The sequence below is a fragment of the Apodemus sylvaticus genome, chromosome 9 (assembly GCF_947179515.1).
Source record: "Apodemus sylvaticus chromosome 9, mApoSyl1.1, whole genome shotgun sequence".
Classification (NCBI taxonomy): Eukaryota; Metazoa; Chordata; class Mammalia; order Rodentia; family Muridae; genus Apodemus; species Apodemus sylvaticus.
Window position 1 is genome coordinate 38,441,198 of NC_067480.1, and position 18,552 is coordinate 38,459,749.

Genomic DNA, 18,552 nt, shown 5'->3' on the forward strand with positions numbered 1-18,552 from the left:
ACTAAAACTTCTAGGACAGCTAGCCAACTATGAGATATACAGGGCATCAGTGTCTCCAGACTATGGTGAAGCTACTGCACTGGTCCAAGTAATCCAAGGACAGGGTGGGACTTACCAATCACTCTTAGTACAAGAGTTCAGGTCCTTGGCTTCCTCAGGCTCCTTCGCAGGCTGGCCAAGATGAACAGAAGAAAGACGAGTGGCCACTTCAGCTACACCAAGAGGCTGGAGGGGAGAAGGGGGAACAGGAGCTCTGTCTTCTCCAAGTAATTGGGGGTCGACTACAGAGCCACAGGTAGGGCTGGGGTTGAGCCCATGGACATGTGAGGCAAGGAGGTGAATGCTGATCCTTTTGGTACAAAAGACTGTACTGTCCAACCCCAAGGTGTCTGAAGCACCAGGAAGGATCCCACTGTCTAATCCAATATCCTCCTGAGGAAGCCGCTGGCCCATCAGAGGTTTCCACCGCCTGCTTCTGTTGAGAAGACCCCACTGGAAGCTGGGGTTCACAAAACAAGCCTGTTCAAACTGGTAGCCTTGTCGTGGCATCTTCTCAAAGCCTTTTGCAGCCAACTTCCTCACAGCCTCAGTGAAGTGTACCTCTTTAGTAGCACTCTGGGAATCCGGGTTTTCATCCAGGCCACAGGGATGTGCCTCCATCCTAAAGTTACTCTGACTGCACTGGGAGGAGGTAACACTGGCTGTGGATATGTTGAGGGTGCTAGGGGTAGATGGGGTGATAGGGGCAGTGACATCATCTAAGACAGTAGCAATGTTCTGGGGCACCTTATGGTCACCAGGTTGGGGTACACAGTCTCCAGTACCCCCTGAATGATGCCATGAGACAGGCTGCATCTTGGGTGAGGATACTGGCTTCAGGCCATCTGTGGCTTGTGATAAGGGCACTTTAGTGCTATTTGGCCTCATGAAGGAGTTGTTGTTCAGCATGGGCTTGTAGGAGGACAGTGGAGATGCAATCTTCCCTGAGATGGCAGAGGACAGGCTCTTCCTTGAAGGATTTTCCCCAGCGGCTGCCAGTGAGAGGTATGGATCAGTGGGTGAAGATGCCAGGGGCTGGGCCATGGGGAAGACTGGAGAAGATGTGGCTTTATTGGCAGTGACACTGACAGGGAGAGTCTTCTGAGGGAGAGAAAAAGATCTTTTCTCTGATGGGCTGGAAGGCAAGCAGAAAGATTCCAGTTGCTGGTATGGTTTTTGCCTCACGGTGCGGCGGTACAGCAGAGTATTGCTGAACAAGTCAGGGAGAGACTGCAGGTAACAGGGATTGCTGTGGCCTGCAATGACAGCTGTAGTCCCAGAGCTACATAGAGTGCTAGGGCAAAAGAAATAGGCTGGTTGGGATGGGACTCCCAAGAGGCTGGTGGTGCCCAGCCCTGCTGACAGTGTGCCTACGTGCTTCCTTTCCAGTTTCCAGATTGGCTTCACCTGCTGATGGGCCTGAGACCAGACTTTGACCTCCGAGGGTTTCTCAGATGGGGAAGCAGACACTGTGCCTGAGGGATGTCTCTGCTTGAAGCTGTTTCCTCGGCGCAGGCCAATACTGTAGTGCTCTGTTCCTGCTGAGGCCATGAGGGGCCCACATCATGGCAACATGGCCTCATGGCCTGCCTCAGATAAGGTGCCACACACCTCTAGCACCAGCTGCATCCTTGACTCCGTCAGCCTGCAGGGAGAGGAATGATTAGAAATGCTGCCAGCTTGTGACATGGGTCCTATGCTAGATATGTGGTAGGACCTTACTTCAGCTTTACCAACCAGTCTCCATCCCTGGGCAAAGAACACATTTCCAGTGAGCTTGTAGTGGCCTTCCTGAGGCCTTCTTAGGATCAAATCCAGTTTTAAGAAGTACTAAGCCCTTAAGGGTCCACCAGCACAAGGCTGCTCATATATCCACTCTCAGAAAGCTTGCCTCTCTTCAAAGAAATACAGTTGTTGGAAAGGATCAGGAGACATCCTGTGAGTGCATGCGTGTGTGTATGTGTGTGTGTGTGTGTGTGTGTGTGTGTATGTGAGTGAGAGAGAGAGAGAGAGAGAGAGAGAATATTTGTGTGTGTAACTGTCAAAGAAAAAAAAGTATACGGTTTAAAGAAAGAAGAAAAGCTGTCTATCACCATCCCAGACTTGACCTTTTGTACCTAGTAAGGCAAGTCTGAAATTGGCTAAGACCAGTCTGTGCTCCCCTCTCAACTGATGCAGTCAGAAACCTCTAAGGCTGTTCAAGAACACATCCACTCTACTGTTCTGTGCTACTATCAACTATTTTTATCTTTACTTTGAGCCTTAAAAGAAGAAAAGAAAATTCAGACAGAAACAGAACAGACCCAGCAATGTCATCTCTTCAAGAATCTTGTCAAGCCTGCAGACTACTAAGTTCCAAACCACACACTGGTTGGACCACAAGGCAGATGGGACTACACACTAACACTATTTTACTTATAGGACTTTATTCTCAGCAGCCATAATGGAACAGAGAAATAAGGAAGCAAAGAGAAAGGGCCAGACTATAGCTGGATGTTCTCTGGGGTGGGGAGCCTGCCTTGTTTCACAATTTCTTCAGTATGGTAACTTTCTAAATAGACTCACAAAACATTATCTAGTTTTCAAAGTTGCAGGGAAAGGTGTCTACCTGCATGTCCACACTCACAGGGAAATAATTCATACCTGTCTATTTACCACAGATGACAGAATTCTGATCAGAGTACTGTCCAAGAACCAAGATTCCAGTCTACATACAACTACTAGGAGGAAGATACCACCAAAGAACCTGTAGAAGCCATGTGACACTGCCCTCCTTTCCCACAAATGCTGATCCACAGGAAATCCTTTTCAAGAATACAAACAGGCACAGCACAACAGAAAGACAATGTTGAGCAAAAAAAACAGTGAATGCTAAAAACAGTATTGAGGTCAATGTCCTCAAAAAGAAAAGGCAACAATGCCCCTCAACCAAGTCCAAACATGGAAACAGTGTATGAGGGACAATCACTCTGTATGCATACAATAGAGAAGCCTAACACTGAAGGAGCCAGACTTTGTAAGACTGTGTATGCATGCATGCATGCTAGGTACACTCAAAAAGCTAACAACTCAACTCAGTCCTCTTTCTGATCCTACCAATGTAACACAATAGATACACCAAAGCAATAGGACACAGGAGCTAAGGAAATAAAACCCAAACCAATATGCCCTTTTTAAAAAGCAACCTCACTAATGACTTCATATTCATTTCCATTTTTTTTGTAAGTTCTAGTTCAAACCTTCATGAATGAAACATCTAAGAACATTCCATACATTTCTTACCAATACCACAGGCTTTCCCACCTTCCTCCACAGCTGTAAGAACCACTACATAATTTCCTCTCTGCATCCTACCAGGTAATCACATGTGCTGAGAACACCGAACACATTGGCCTGGCACCAGCTGGTTTTTTGTTTGTTTGTTTGTTTGTTTGTTTGTTTTTTGACGGGGTCCCACTATACAGCTTTGGCAATTCTGAAACTCACTGTGTAGATCAGGATAACTTCCAGCCCAAAGACATCTGTCTGCCTCTGCTTACCATGATCTAGGATTAAAGGCATGTGCCACTACACCCAGATGGCTTGTCTTTTAATACAACTAAGGAAGAAATAAAGAGCCTAAGGCTGCAATTTCATCCCCTTAATGTCTAAGGGTAGTTTTATCCCAGATGCTGTCAAGGTGTCAAGCTGGGTTAGCTCCAATGTAGGTGAGTTCTCTTCTAACTGATGGGATACCAGCACCCATGTCTCTGAGATGATCATTTCCACTTCTTTGTCTCTTCTCTCGACGTAAGGGTGTGTAGAGTAACAACCTGGGGAAGTTCATATATCTTTACGTGTATGCAAGGGCCGGGATGTGAGAGGGTTTCTTTAACCATGACAAAAAGTTCCACAACTCATTAGAGACGTGCAGGGTTGGTTAACATGACAGTGTCATGAGACAAAGACAGGCAAGGACATACTTGCCATGTTACACACTTTGTAGACAGCAGCTCCAGGAACACAGTAAACAGTCCACCATTAGTAAGGTGCAGTATCAGAAGCACCTTAATAATGCTTTTAGTTCACAAGCAGTTTCTGACTCAAACAAGCAAATTATATTTGCTAAAAGCAACTTCTCTTTGTGGAAATTCCTAATGAAACCACAATTCAGTGTCATGGGAAGCAGAAATGCAGTGGGTAATGTCCAAGCAGCCTGTGTCCTCCATCACCACAATTGCTACAGCTCACATTTTCCCAGGGGATGCCCAACGCCAAGAAAGTCTGAGACAGTCCAATCCTAATAATTTGAGGAAATCAAATTATTTCCAAATCAGTTTGAAAATAGTTTCAAAAGCTAACACGCTAAAAAGGCTGAGTTCTAGCTGGGTGTAATCGTGTACACCTTTAATCCCAGCACTCCAGAAAGCAGAGGCAGGTGGAGCTCTGGGAGCTGAGGACCGCCTAGTCTGTCTACACTAGTCTGTCTACACATGAGCTCCAGAGCAACCAGGCCCTACACAGAGATCCTGTATCAAAACAAAATAACAAAGACTGATCAGTTCTGTCATCAGGTCAAAATCAATATAGGCAAATAATGCCTGGTACCCAGATGGTAAGGATAGCAGATCCTCTCACAAGATAGCTTCCTACTGGGTCAACCTGTCCTCTGAAGTATTCTCTTGACTTCAGATACTCGTGTTATTTCTCAAGTTTTTTTCCTAGCGCCCCCTTACATTTTTAAGTATACTGTGAAGACATACTCTATGAATCTATCTGTACGCTTTTAGAATCCAGGGAACAGACTGACTTTCTCCCAACCAAAACTTTAGAATGAGCTACCAAGGGAAAAAGACCAGGGAGGAAGGCCACAGACAGACCATTAGTAAGTCTTATTTCACAGTACCCAGGTTAGCTGGGTGTGGTAGTGACACACCTTTAATGCCTGAATTTAGGAGGCAGGCTGCTCAGAGTTCAAGGCTAGACTGGTCTACATACTCAGTTCTAAACCAGTTAGAGCTATATAGTCTCAAAACAAACAAAGACAAAAATACCCAATTTAGCCAGGCATGGTGCACGTGTCTTTAAACTCAGCTCTTGGGAGGCAGAGCCAGGCAGAGCTATGTAAATTCTAGGACTGCACAGTCCATATAGTGAACTCCAGGCCAGCTAGGGCTACAAAATGAAATCCTGTCTCAAAACATACAAACAAACAAACAAACTTAGCATACACAAGGTGTACATACATACATGTAGGCAAACTTCATACACATAAAAGTGTTTAAGATTAGTCAACTTAAATCAAATTTCATAAAAGCAAATTAAGTAAAATTAAGCAAATTAAAAAATTTTCTGAGGCTAGAAAGATGGTTTAGTGATTAAAAGCACTGGCTACTCTTTCAGAAAAATCTAGGTTCAATTCCCAATACACAAATGATAGCTCACGCCCATCTATAATCCCACTTCCAGGGGATCTGTTGCCGTCTTCCGGCATGCAAAAGAATATATGAGAGAGAATTTTCCATAAACTCAATTATTTCCATTTAATTTGCATTCTTTTAAAACCACCCACACACACACACACACACACACACACAAACTGGCAAAGGCACCCAACACTGCCTTATCCTCCAAATCAGCACCTTGCTAAAAACTTACTTAGGGAGCAAATAAATGACCTTACCTGGAAAAGAGCAGTTTGAATAATCTAACATTTTAAAGAGTCAATAAAATTACATGATTCTTGTCCCTGTGTATTATTCTTGAGGAACTCGATCTAGAGGAAGAGGGTATACAAACACTGAGCTCAGCTACAGCCTTCCCAGTTCAAGTTTAAAAGAAAACAAGTCTGTTTTTGTGGCTAAGTTCCTCCACAGAGATCCAAACAGGAAACTGCCCCGCTGAAAGGAAAGTTTACTGAGAGCACAGTAGTAGTCCAGGAAAGGGTCTTGGACAGCTCTCAGGGCATCTACTGTGTAAATCCATAATATGCCCCCCCTGTTAGTGGCAGAGGGATGGGATGAAGGACTGAGCAGGGGAACGTAAGGGGCATTATATGATAATGTACTTCAAGTCACCGGCTTTGTTTGACAGTGCAAACAGAAGCATGCATTACTTGTGTGAAGTCTCCAGGATGGCTCCTCTTCCCAACCACGCTGCATGAGCAGCCACACCTCACAGGAGTGCCTGCCAAGCGTTAGTCAGCAGTTCATCACATCCAGAGCTCAGCAATTAATCACTTTCAGTGCTAGGCCTCACAGTTGCAGAATGCTGGGAAAGACAGGAGAGAGGAAATACCATAACCCTACTGAGCAGTTATGTGAGAAAATTCACATAAGACACATTGAAGCACATACAGTGTACCAAGGAGAATGACAGCACACCCATAACCACTAGAGAGGCAAAGGGTTGTGAATTTTAGAGTAGAGTACCTGACCCACAATAAACACTGGCAGCCTGGTAGTTACTAACTTTATGTTGATACCTGTCTCTTTTTTGGTTTGGTTTGGTTTTTGTTGACTAGACACAAGCTAGAATCATCTGGGAATAGGGAACCTCAACCGAGAAAATGCCTCCACCAGGTTGGTCACAGGCAAGTCTGCAGGGCATATTTTTCATTAGGATGTGGGAGGGTCTGTCTACTGTGGGCAGGTGGTCCAGGCTGTGAAAGAAAGAGAGCTGAGCAAGCCTTGGAGCACAAGCCAGGAAAGTAAGCAGCAGTCCACTATGGCCTGTTACAGTTCCTGTCTCTGGTTCCTGTTTTGAGTTCTTGTCTTGACTTCCCCGCAGGATGGACTATGGCTTAAGATGAAATAAACCCTATCCGCCCTGAGTTGCTTTTGTTTGTGATATTTTATCACAGCAATCCAAAGCTAACTGGGGCAGTATCCAAAGTCTCCATTTTTCCCCCTCAGCCTTTTTATAGGCTGCCATGAAAGAAGAAAAACACAAGGAATAGGTAATAATTATTCCACTAGAAATTTCAAAATCAGCTAGGACAAATCCTTTTCCCTTATAAAGACATCACTGGAACTGCACAGGGTAGTGGTTCAGGCTATAATCCCAGGCACTTGGAAATCTGAGGTAGGAAGACAGCCTCAAGTTCTAGAGCAGTCTGGGATATGTAGTCAGATCAGTCTAGACTAAAAAGTGAGAGAGACAACGGTCTCAAAACAAAAAGACATAATTGCTTTTTTGTAGCTTTTGTAACATTTATTATACAACTAATACTTATATTCTTCATCTACAAAAGATTTTCTATTAAAACATACCCAAAAGGCCAAATAGTTCAGTAGAAGTGCTTGCCACCAAACCTAATGATCTAAGTTCCATCCCCAGTACCCACATGAAAGAAGTAGAAAACCAATTCCCTCAAGTTTTCCTCTGACCTCCTCATACACACCTTGATATGTGTATACAGATACATACATACATACACGTGCACACACAACAAATAAACAAGTAAATAAAATGTAAATGTAAAAATTAAAAACAAGCCCAGCACTTGGGAGGCAGAAGCAGGTAGATTTCTATTTCTGAGTTCAAGGCCAGCCTGGTCTACAAAGTGAGTTCCAGAACAGCCAGATCTACACAGAGAAACCCTGTCTCAAAAAAACAAACAAACAAACAAACAAACCAAACAAAAAAACAAAACAAAAAAATGAAAAAAAATCATGCTGTGAGTTATATGATAAATTAAGCCCTTTCTGTTCTCTTGCTTCTGGGTCTTACTGGTTTTTATAATTAGATACTTAGGACTCCTGAAACACTGTATAAGAAAGAGCTTTAAAAGCAACTTTTATTCAACTAATGCCTAGACTTTGGCTTCTAAACACCATCTGATAATAAAAGGAGTCAGAGCTGTCTAAAAGTGGCTGATTCTAGATCTGTGTCAGGAAAAGCAAAACACAGGCTAGAACATTTGGTGCCACCAGAAAAGGAAAGAGAAAGGTAAACCAAAAAGCAGTGCTATTCTACAGTTGACAGGATCAAAAGATCCCAGAACACCTATCAAACTAATATGAGACAATGGGCGCTATCCTGGGAACACTGGGAAGGAAGCAAGGATGGCTACTTGACAGTGTTAGTCAACTCTGTACTGGAAGGCAAAAGAAAATCAAATATAAACTGAAAAGGGACAAATAACTTTGGGAGCAGTAAAAATAGAACTCCGTAAGAAATCAGAGCAGCACAATGATTCAGAGAACAAAGCTCTTGCAGACAGGCTTGAAGACCAACTCAGTTCAAACTCAGAACCCACATGGAAGGAAAGAATTAACTCCTACAAGGTGTCCTGACTTCCACACAAGCACCATAGAACATATCACTTGCACATGCACAAAATAAATGTAAATAATAATAGAAAGTCTATAAGAGATTTATAAAACACCAAGAAATCTACCAAAGAAAATCTACTAGAGTGAAGCAGCAAGTTAAGTAAGGCTAGGGGGTACAAGACTGATACATAAAAACAACTTAAAGTTTTTAAAGTTCATTATGTGTGTGTGTGTGTGCGCGCGCACTTGTGTGTATGAAGACACAAGCATTCAAAGTGTATGGAAGTCAGCTTCTACCTTGTTCAACATGAGAGCCCTAGGATTTTGTCGCCTATGCCAGATATCTGCAAACTCCCAGGGATTCTCCTATCTCTGCTTCCTACCTCCCAGTAGGAACTGGGACTGCAGAAACCTGAGCTACTGCCTCTGGCTTTCCTGTGACTTCTGCAGACTCAAACACTTCAAGTTCACACTTGAATGACAGGTGCTTTTACCTACTGAGCCATTTCCCCAGCCCCAGAAAAAAACAAAACCCTCAGCCTCACTCCATGCAGCTAGTTCCCTGTGGACCTCCATTGCTAAACAGTGATTTGTTTGTTGTATGTCACTATCAGAAGGTGTGGCCCTGTTGGAGTAGGTGTGTCACTGTGGGTGTGGGCTTTTTAAGACCCTAGTCCTAGCTGCCTGGAAGTCAGTATTCTGCTAGCAGCCTTCAGACCAAGAAGTAGATAGAACTCTCAGCTCCTCCTACAGCATGCCTGCCTGGATGCTGCCATGTTCCTGCCTTGATAACAGACTGAACCTCTGAACCTGTAAACCAACCCCAATTAAATGCTGTCCTTTATAAGATTTGCCTTGGTCACAGTGTCTGTTCATAGCAGTAAAACCCTGACTAAGACAATCTGCCTGCTTTCTTGTACTCACAAAGCATTGCTCTTTCTTCCTCTTCTCTATCTCTCTCCTGGCTGCTGCCAAGACTTACAGCTTGCCTGTCCTGTTTTTTTCCCAAACACTAATGGGGGGTTCAGTTGGTAGAGTGCGGACCTAGCATGCAAGAAACCCTACATTCAATTTGCAGTACCACATAAACACAGCAGTGGCCCTTACCTGTAATCTGAGATGGAGGTAGGAGGATCTGGAGTTCAAGATTAATCTCAGGGCTGGGATTTGGCTCAACAGTTAAAAGCACTTCTTAGAAGACCTGGGTTCCATTCCCAGAACACACACAGGAGCTCATAACTGTAACTCCAAGTCCCAGGAGAGCCCACACCCTCTCCTGACTAATTTTGGGTACTAGGCATGCACATGGTACACATACACACATGCAGGCAAAACATCACACACATAAAATAATAAATCTAAAAAAACAATTTTAAAATATTATTCTCCGTTCAAGGACCATGTGGGTACATAAGACTCTGTCTATAAAAACCAAACCAAGACTAGACACAGTTACATGACACAGTGAGCACCTAGCTAATGAAATAAACAATGTCATCTACAGTGTGTCATTAAAAAGAATTAAATCACATAGGTTCTTTTGTGTGTGTGTGTGGGGGGGGGGGGGTGTTAAGGTTTCTTTAGGTTGGCAAAGGGCCTTGCTGTGTTGCTCAGGCTAGGTTCACTCTCCTGGGCTCAAGCTAGTCTTCTACCCTACTCTAAGTAAAGATTATCACTGTGCCCAGACTTAGGAATAGCTTTAACAATAAAAAAAAAAAAGTATAGGTCTATACAATAAAAAATACAGGAACTGGTAAAAAAGAAAATAGATGTAAACATACAAAGAGATATAACATGTTCATAAATCAGAAGTCTCACTATGAAGTTGGCAAGTCTTATCAAAATTTCAAAAAGCTTTTCTGAAGAAACTGACAAGAGGATATGAAAATCTGTCTGCAAATGTAACAGATCTAGAATAGGAGATGGAATAGCTAGGAGACGTACTCTGCCTGGTTTCACAATCTAGAACAAGGCTATGACAGCAGTATTAATAATAGACATTTAGGCCAACAGGACACAACAGAGTTCAGAAGTAAACCACACTTCAGCCAATTAAAAGTTACCTCTGCAATTTCATGAAGAAAGGAATGTTTTAACCAATGGTATTGAAGCAACAGGATGTTCATGTTAATACACACTCTACACCTAAAATAGGATTAACTGAGGAATCCACCTGTCTTGTTCTAACGGTACAAAACGAGGTCACATGCCCACATAAAAAGTCTTTTAAATCTGCCTGGCAGTGGACTTGCAAACTGGTTCAAGGTAAAGCTTTAATAGAAGCACTTTCTGGGACCAGTCAACATAGGGTCTTCATTGCTTGGAGAATGTCATTAAAACTTGATTTTCCATGGAAGCCTCACTGCTCACAAAGTCTTGTCCTCAACAAGTAACAGATACTGTCTACACACGGTTGAAAAAACACAAACCTGGGCTGGAGAGATGGCTCAGGGGTTAAGAGCACTGACAACTCAGGTCCTGAGTTCAAATCCCAGCAACCACATGGTGGCTCACAACCATCTGTAATGAAATCTGATGCCCTCTTCTGGTGTGTCTGAAGACAGCTCCAGTGTACTTAGATATAACAATAAATAAATCTTTAAGCTGGAATGAGCAGGGCCAAGCCGGAGGGAGCAGAGGTCCTGAATTCAAATTCCCAGCAACTACATGATGGCTCACAACCATCAGGACAGCTACAGTGTACTCATATACATAAAATAAATAGATGTTTAAAAAAAGAAATGTGTAACAAAGCTACCACACTTTTATAAGTACCCACAATGTTTAAAAAGAAAAGCAGGAAACTGAAAGGGGAGTTCAAGGGTTTCTATAACCACTGCCACTCAAGAGGGAATGACTTACCTTGTAATCTTTTTGAAAGTAGATGGGACTGTTAGCCTTTAGGCAAGTTATACTGAAGGACAAGAGAGCCAATGACACTAGAACGAAGCCATCCAAACCATGTGGTGACAATGGCATGTAATTTCAGCATTCTTGAAGCTGAGGCATGAGGCTAACTACATGGTGAATGAAGCATTTTTGAAGTATCTAGAGGAAAGGGAGGTCTGTGGCCCAGGGACAGACAGCCTGGAAATGAGCAACAAGGATTTCATCCTGACCTCTGCTGACCCCTCTTCCAGTCAGTCCATCACCAAGTGTTTCCAACTTCAAAGTAGTTTCTTAAGTCTACTCTTCCCCATCTCCATTTACCTTAATAAAGCCACCATCATGTCACCAGCTGAATTCTACTTCTATACTCAGCCTCCTTACAAACTTTTTTTTGGTGTTAGTGTGTGTGCATTCAAGTGCATGTGCCATAGTAGTCACATGAGGGGAGAGGACAACCTCAGGTGCTGGGCCTCACACCCTCCCATTTAAGGCAGTGTCTGTTTGTCTACTACATATACCATGCTAGCTGGCCCATGACTTTCTAAGTATCTTGTCTCTGTCCTATCTCCTCATAGGAGCACTGGGATTACAGATGCTTGTACTAACCATCCAGTTGTTACATGGGTTTTGAGAACTCAAAGCCATGTCCTCACTTACCATCTGAGCTATACCTTCCCAGTTCTGTCCTATGTCCACCCGCCCTGTTGTCCTCATCCCCCATGGCTCACAGTGCTCTTTTTAAAATATAGCTTAAAGCCAGACTGCTGAGTCTGCCAGGCCTGATAGCGCACACCTGTAATCCTACTCAAGGATGATAATGGCTTCAAGGCTTACAGGAGTTACAGGTAAATTCAAAGCCAAGGTGGGCAACTTAGTGAAAGACTACCTCCAAATAAAAATTAGTGCTGGGATGCAGCCTAGAGTAGAAGAGTTAGTTGCCTGGCATTTGTGAAGCCATAGGTTCAATCCCAAATCATATTTTCATTCTTTCTCTCAGACACTCAGACATTTTGTTCTGTACAATCTGCAGGGATACTTGCCCTGTTTCCTATGGCAAAGAAGCTATGCTGTCTCAAATCAGCTCTCTAGGGGCCAGTCCCAGCTAAACTTAGACAAGCACCATTTCTTTCTATAGAAAGGAATTATTCATTACACACTGATTAAATCACTCTCTTGGATGTGGCACTGAGATCTGCAGTTTCCTTTACCTCCTCCATCTATGTTTCTGTAGGTCAGCTGGGAAATCTGGGACACTAGAAATGGCTCATCATTTATATACAAGGTCCCTGATGGAATCACCTAATGGGACACAACTGGACGGACAGGGATCAGACCCACTTCCGCTGACAAGATAAATCCTAAGCTCTAGCTCCCTAAAGTAACTTGGAAAAGCAATAAATTTAATGTTTGTGGATTTATTTTTATTTCTCATTGCATTTATGTGTTAGGTATGAGTTTGAGAATGTGCACATCAATGCAGGTACCTTTGGAGACCCCTGGAGCTGAAGTTATAGGCAACTGTGAGCCGCCCAATATGGGAGCTGGGAAGTGGAGGCAGGTCCTCTGCACTTAAAGTTATAAGCTTTTAGCCACTGAGCCATCTCTTTAGGCCTGGGCAAATGAATTTCTGAAAGATACACAGAGGAAGGGCAAACTCTAGCTTTAAAGAAAGGGAAGGTGAAATCTCAGACAGTTTGGAGGGGCACAATACAGCAAGACAAACTGAAAGAGTAAACCAAGAAAGATAAAGGTTGTAACAGCCAGACCAGAGAGGGTAACACTACTCTTGGGCCTTCTTAGAATCTGACAAGTGAAACCAGTAAAAGCTTTCTATGACCAGCTCTTCTGAAGCTGATTTTTATCAGCTTTCACAGGCACCTCCTTCCTTGGGTGAACAGAGTTTCTCAAAGAGTGGTTCACAGAACATGAGGAGACCCTGAGACTCTTTCAGGTTGTGCTAGGTCACAACTGTTTGTATACCAGAAATAAAGGGCATGGGCCCTTTTCACTGTGCTGATTGTTTCCATGGGTGGTGTAAGAAAAATATCACTGAAGAAAGCCACTGGCAAGCGGGCCCAACTTAAGACAACGGCAGCTTCCATCCTTCCACAGGATGTTTTAACTGGCCACACAGTAAAAGAATGCCAATTTTACTGCATACCACGAATAAAATTCCTGTGTGACAAATGAGAGGTAGGGCCTGAGGGTCTAGCTCTCATACAGCGCTTTCCCAGCAAGACGCAAACTCTAGTTTCAATCCCAGCACCTGGGTGGATGAGGAAACATGCGTGCAAGACATACTAGTGGAGCCCAGTGGCCTTAGCACTTCCAAGGGAGAGAGACACAGTTCAGTGTTATTCCCAACCACATGGTGAGATCCAGGACAGCTTGGACTAGAGACCCTCATCTCAAATGAAACAAAACACTAAGAACGCTCCATAAAGGCCTGTCTCAGGGCAAAGCACCGGTGTGAACCAACGGTCAGGTTGTTCTGCGGAACACCACATTTACTCAAAAGAAAAGAGGACGCAAGTGATGAAGTCCTTCAGACTTTGGTATCTGGCAAACATGTCTGGAAAGTGAGACAAAGTAAAGCCTGCCACTCCAAGTAAAACAGCTGACAGTATTTGTTGCCAATGAGAAAATTTGAACTTTCAAGGGAAAATCGAAATTTTGGCAAAAACAGTATCTGCCACTCAAAGAGTGACTGCTTTTCTAGAAATTGTAATGCTGATACAAATATTAAGTACTTATTTTACTTAATATAAAACTTTAACATTCACTTATCCATTTGAGTTCGTGGGAGTGTCACAGTATCATGGTGGAGGCCAGAGGATAAACCCTCATGATTCTTCTCTCCATTATGTGGTTCCATAGACTGGACTTAGGTCATGAGGTTTGGCAGCAAGTGCCATTAGCTGATGAGTCACCTCAATGGCCCACTTAGGTGTCATCAGGCAAAGTCTTGCTATGTAGTACAGGTTGACCTCAAATGTATAGCCCTCTTGTCCCTGCCTCCCAAATGCTAGGATTAATGGACCTAATGGTAACATCGTGCCTACCCTCAAATATATTTTTTTAATTGTATAACAAAGCACTGACAGCATTTAGAAAAGCTGTTTAACTCAGTCAGTGCCTACCACATGATGTCATGGAGTAAGGAATACCAACAAGCCTACCGGCATGGTGGTATACACCTGTGGTAATCCCACACTGGTGAGAATGATGCAGAAAAATCTTAAAATTCTAGAAAAATCTGAGGCCGGGCGGTGGTGGCGCACGCCTGTAATCCCAGCACTCTGGGAGGCAGAGGCAGGCGGATTTCTGAGTTCAAGGCCAGCCTGGTCTACAGAATGAGTTCCAGGACAGCCAGGGCTACACAGAGAAACCCTGTCTCAAAAAAAAAAACCAAAAATCAAAACAAACAAACAAACAAACAAAAATTCTAGAAAAGTCTGGGCTACCCAGTGAAACCTTAACTCTAAACAATCAAATAACAAAGCTCTACCAGGTAAGCTGATCCTGCTTTTTCACAATACCAAAGCACAGCACCCACAAACTCCTTGACTGTCTTAGGCCCTTTTCTAACCATCTAAGGCTAAATTATCTTCTTTTTAATATTTCTGTTGTTTTACGTATATAAGTATTTTGTCTGCATGTACGTCTGTGCGCAACAGAATGCAATGCCCAAAGAAGCCAGAAGAAGTCTGAACAGCAGTGAGTTTGGTTTTCTGCAAGAACAGCCAGCACTCTTAACCACTCCAGCCCCTAAATCTTAACTCAAAAATGAACATATCAAAATAGAGTGAATGCAGAAATATGAAAATCCAGTTATCTTCTCTTAATATACAATAAAAACCACATCCAATTCTATTCTTCTCAAAAACATTTTCATTTAAAAAATATTTATGGAAGCTAGAGAGATGGCTCAGTGGTTAAGAGCACTGACTGCTCTTCCAAAGGTCCTGAGTACAAATCCCAGCAACCACAGGGTGGCTCATAACCACCTGTAATGAGATCTGATGCCCTCTTCTGGTGTGTCTGAAGACAGCTACAGTGTACTTACATATAATAATCTTTAAAAAAAAACATATTTATACTAAACATAATGTTTTATTAATATCTCTATTAATTTTTCCCAAATGGAGTAATATTTCAGTTCCTTGAGATATACCTTCTACATTAAAAAAATCAGTACTGTGTAATATTTGAACAAGCCTGTAATCCCAGCACTGGAGAGGCACACACAGGTGGAGTAAAGGCAAGGCCTCTGTTTTGTAGAGGGTGTATTTTTTCCTGTATTTCTCAACCTCAATAAATGTCTTCCTTTAACTGGTGTTCTTTTTGTGATGCTTGAGACTTCTCTGCTGCTACATCTGTTGTGCTTTAGATTTTTCCTGACTTTAATTCTTTAACTGGCAGAGAAAATGAACCAATCAAGAACCCTAAACTGTATCATCTCTAGAGTCTATCACTTGGCTCTAGTCTGATTTTTTTTTTTTTGTTTGTTTTTGTTTTGTTTTTCAAGACAGGGTTTTTCTGTGTAGCCCTGGCTGTCCTGGACCAGGCTGGCCTTGAACTCAGAAATCCTCCTGCCTCTGCCTCAGCCTCTGAAATGCTGGGATTAAAGGCGTGTGCCACCACCGCCTGACTCTGAAACATTTCTTGACCAGCCTACCCACCACCCCTCCTGTACTCTTAAACACAAACCTGATGCTATTTTCCTGCTTTTTTATCTTCACATAAAATATACTCATCTCTTTCCCTAAGAATTCTTAAAATTGTGTATTCCAAACCGGACTAAGAAGCAGCTAGGACACCGGGGGCAGTGGGTGGTGCACGCCTTTAATCCCAGCACTTGGGAGGCAGAGGCAGGCGGATTTCTTGAGTTCGAGGCCAGCCTGGTCTACAGAGTGAGTTCCAGGACAGCCAGGGCTACAGAGAAACCCTGGAAAAACCAAAAAAAAAAAAAAAAAAAAAAAAAAAAAAAAAACCAAAAAAAAAAAAAAAAAGACAAAAACAAAACAAAGAAACAGCTAGGACTACATAGAGTCTGTCTCAAAAACCAAACAAAAAAGTAATCATAGCTGGGAGGTGGTAACACACAGCTTTAATCCCAACATTCAGAAGGCAGAGGCAGAGACAGAGACAGGAGGAGCTCTTGAGTCAGCTAGGGCTACACAGAGAAAAACCTGCCTAGAAAAACAAAACACACAAGAAAAAAGAGGGGAGGAGGGGAGGAGGGAGGAAGAAAGAAAGGAAGGAAGAAAGGAAGAAAGCAAACGAACTTTATGTAGATACTTTTGCTCAAGTTTTACTTAAAATAAGTTTTCAAATTCCATGGTCCACAAAAGCCTTCCAGGCCTGAGACTATAATTTGGTGGTAGTGATTGACTGTCTAGCATGTATAACTCAAAAGGTTCATTCCCTAGTACCTTAAAGATAGAAAGGGCAGGGAAGGCAGAGGCAGATGGATCTCTGAGTTCAAGATCTACAGAATGACAGTCAGGGCTACACAGAGAAATCCTGTCTCAAAAAAAAAAAAGTCACTTGGAAACTACAAGTCAGGAAATACTCATTCAAACTTAAAGTGAAGTCCTGGGCCCTGTTATCAGGGCCTAGCCCACAGAATGGCTCCCAAGCAACACAAGTGAGCCCTGCACTCTTTTTCAGGCCATGCTGTATCTTTTCCAAAGCTACATTGTAACTTGAATATCTTCCCCCTTCTTCACTCCCAGAGAATATTTGATAACTTTGACCGCCTGGCTTAGAGTCCAATCAGTAAGTAGGTAGTTCCCGACAACAAAGGGAATAGTTTTTATGCAAATAATCTCAGTATTGCAACAACTCAAAGCAAGGGATCAGACGGTACCTTCTTTCAAAGATTCCTCCAGATTACTGCTGATTGGCCAAATCAACAAGCGCTGACACTGGGACTTGAAATATCCAAAATGACTCCATAAAGGAAGGGTTTCAAATGCTGATTAAAACATTTCCAAGATTCAGAACCGGAATGTAAAGACTGGAGGTGAGGTGACGTATTTTTCCAAACAAACCTCGGTTAAGCGCTTAACTTATATCACAGCACATACAGCAATATGGCAAGTGCTTTCTTGATTTAAATTCTCTCGTTCTGTAAACTCTCGAAAACACGTCTGTCTTGCTCAACAATGTACCCTCCCTAGGAACCTTACAGAGTGGCTTCGCTCGTTACCTATTTGTCGATGTTTATAAAAACTGTAAATGATTAAATGAAAAAAATGGCTGGATAAGTGAGTTAAATCGGGATCTCAGCTTCTGATAGACTCTGAAATGTAAGAAGTGTGTATGGATAACTCAAAGTGGGATAACTCCAGAGTGGCGTCGGGGAAAAGCAGGCCTTGAAAAGAGCCTGGATTTCAACCCAAGCCAGAATTTAAACCGCAGCGCGGCGGGAAAGAGGACACGCTGAAACCAAGACCGAGTAGGCTGTGGGGCTCGGGCGGCCCGCGGAGAAGCTAACGAAGTTCTCCCCGCGTGGATGCTGCCGAGGAGGACTCGGGAGAGGGCCCGGGAAGAGGCCGCGGCCTCGGCCTCACCGGAGAAAGGCAAGGTGGCGAACCGGAAGCGGGGTTGGGGGCCCGTGCCAAGGGCTGGGGCCCAGGCACGCGGGAACGGCCGGCAGAGGTCCGACGGCAGCTCTGAGGCCACACTCACCTAGGGTACCCTGCTTCACCGCGACTGGACGCCGGCTCTGCGCCGCTTCTTCGCTGCGCCTGCTGGGCGAGCGGGCGACCTCAGGTGTCCCTAGCAACCAAGCTCCGCCACGCGACCCACGCTCCGCCGCTTTCAGCCCCGCACAGAGCGCGCCCCCAGCGGACAGACCTAAGGCCAGAAAGGGATGGGCGGGGGAGGGCCCGAGGCAAGCGCGCCGAATCCGAGTCCTAGTGCTGCCTAGAGAATGGGGGGGAGGGGAGGGGGAGGGATTTTAAATCGGGGAGGGGGGGAAAAGAAAGTGCAAGAAATTTGCGCACGCGCAAACTTGTCGACACGGTGGAATTCTACGAGCAGAATTCTGGGAATTGAAGTCCTGCAAGTAAAGGCTCCGTTCTGGGAATCCACGATTCATTCTACCTAACCACTATGGACTCTGACCATGCCGCGCCCAGACTCTATTAAAGAATTTCCACTAAAATTCTATGAGTTTGAGACAGGTAAGAGGAGACGACTCAAGGCACTTTAACTCTCTCCCACTCACCTTTCCCTAAATTCAACGGGACAAGACAAAGCAAGACATAACTACAACTTACCAGCTTTATGGGCTTCAAGTGAGAACTTTACCTAAGTGTGAGTCCTTTCATCTCTCCACGCAGAATAGATCTGCCTGTTT

At 43.7% G+C, this 18,552-nt stretch overlaps 1 protein-coding gene across 1 annotated transcript in view; it reads right to left on the minus strand.

Annotated features, from left to right (window-relative positions):
* Window positions 1–18,123, minus strand: part of Ttll4 (tubulin tyrosine ligase like 4) — a 35,840-nt gene extending 17,717 nt beyond the window's left edge. Inside the window, exons 1-2 of the mRNA XM_052192438.1 lie at window positions 17,880–18,123; window positions 116–1,684 (exon numbers count right to left, since the gene is read on the minus strand). Coding sequence (XP_052048398.1) covers window positions 116–1,590 — 1,475 coding nt within the window. The 5' untranslated portion in view covers window positions 1,591–1,684; window positions 17,880–18,123. The remainder of the gene's footprint in view (window positions 1–115; window positions 1,685–17,879) is intronic.
* Window positions 18,124–18,552: the final 429 nt, after the last annotated feature.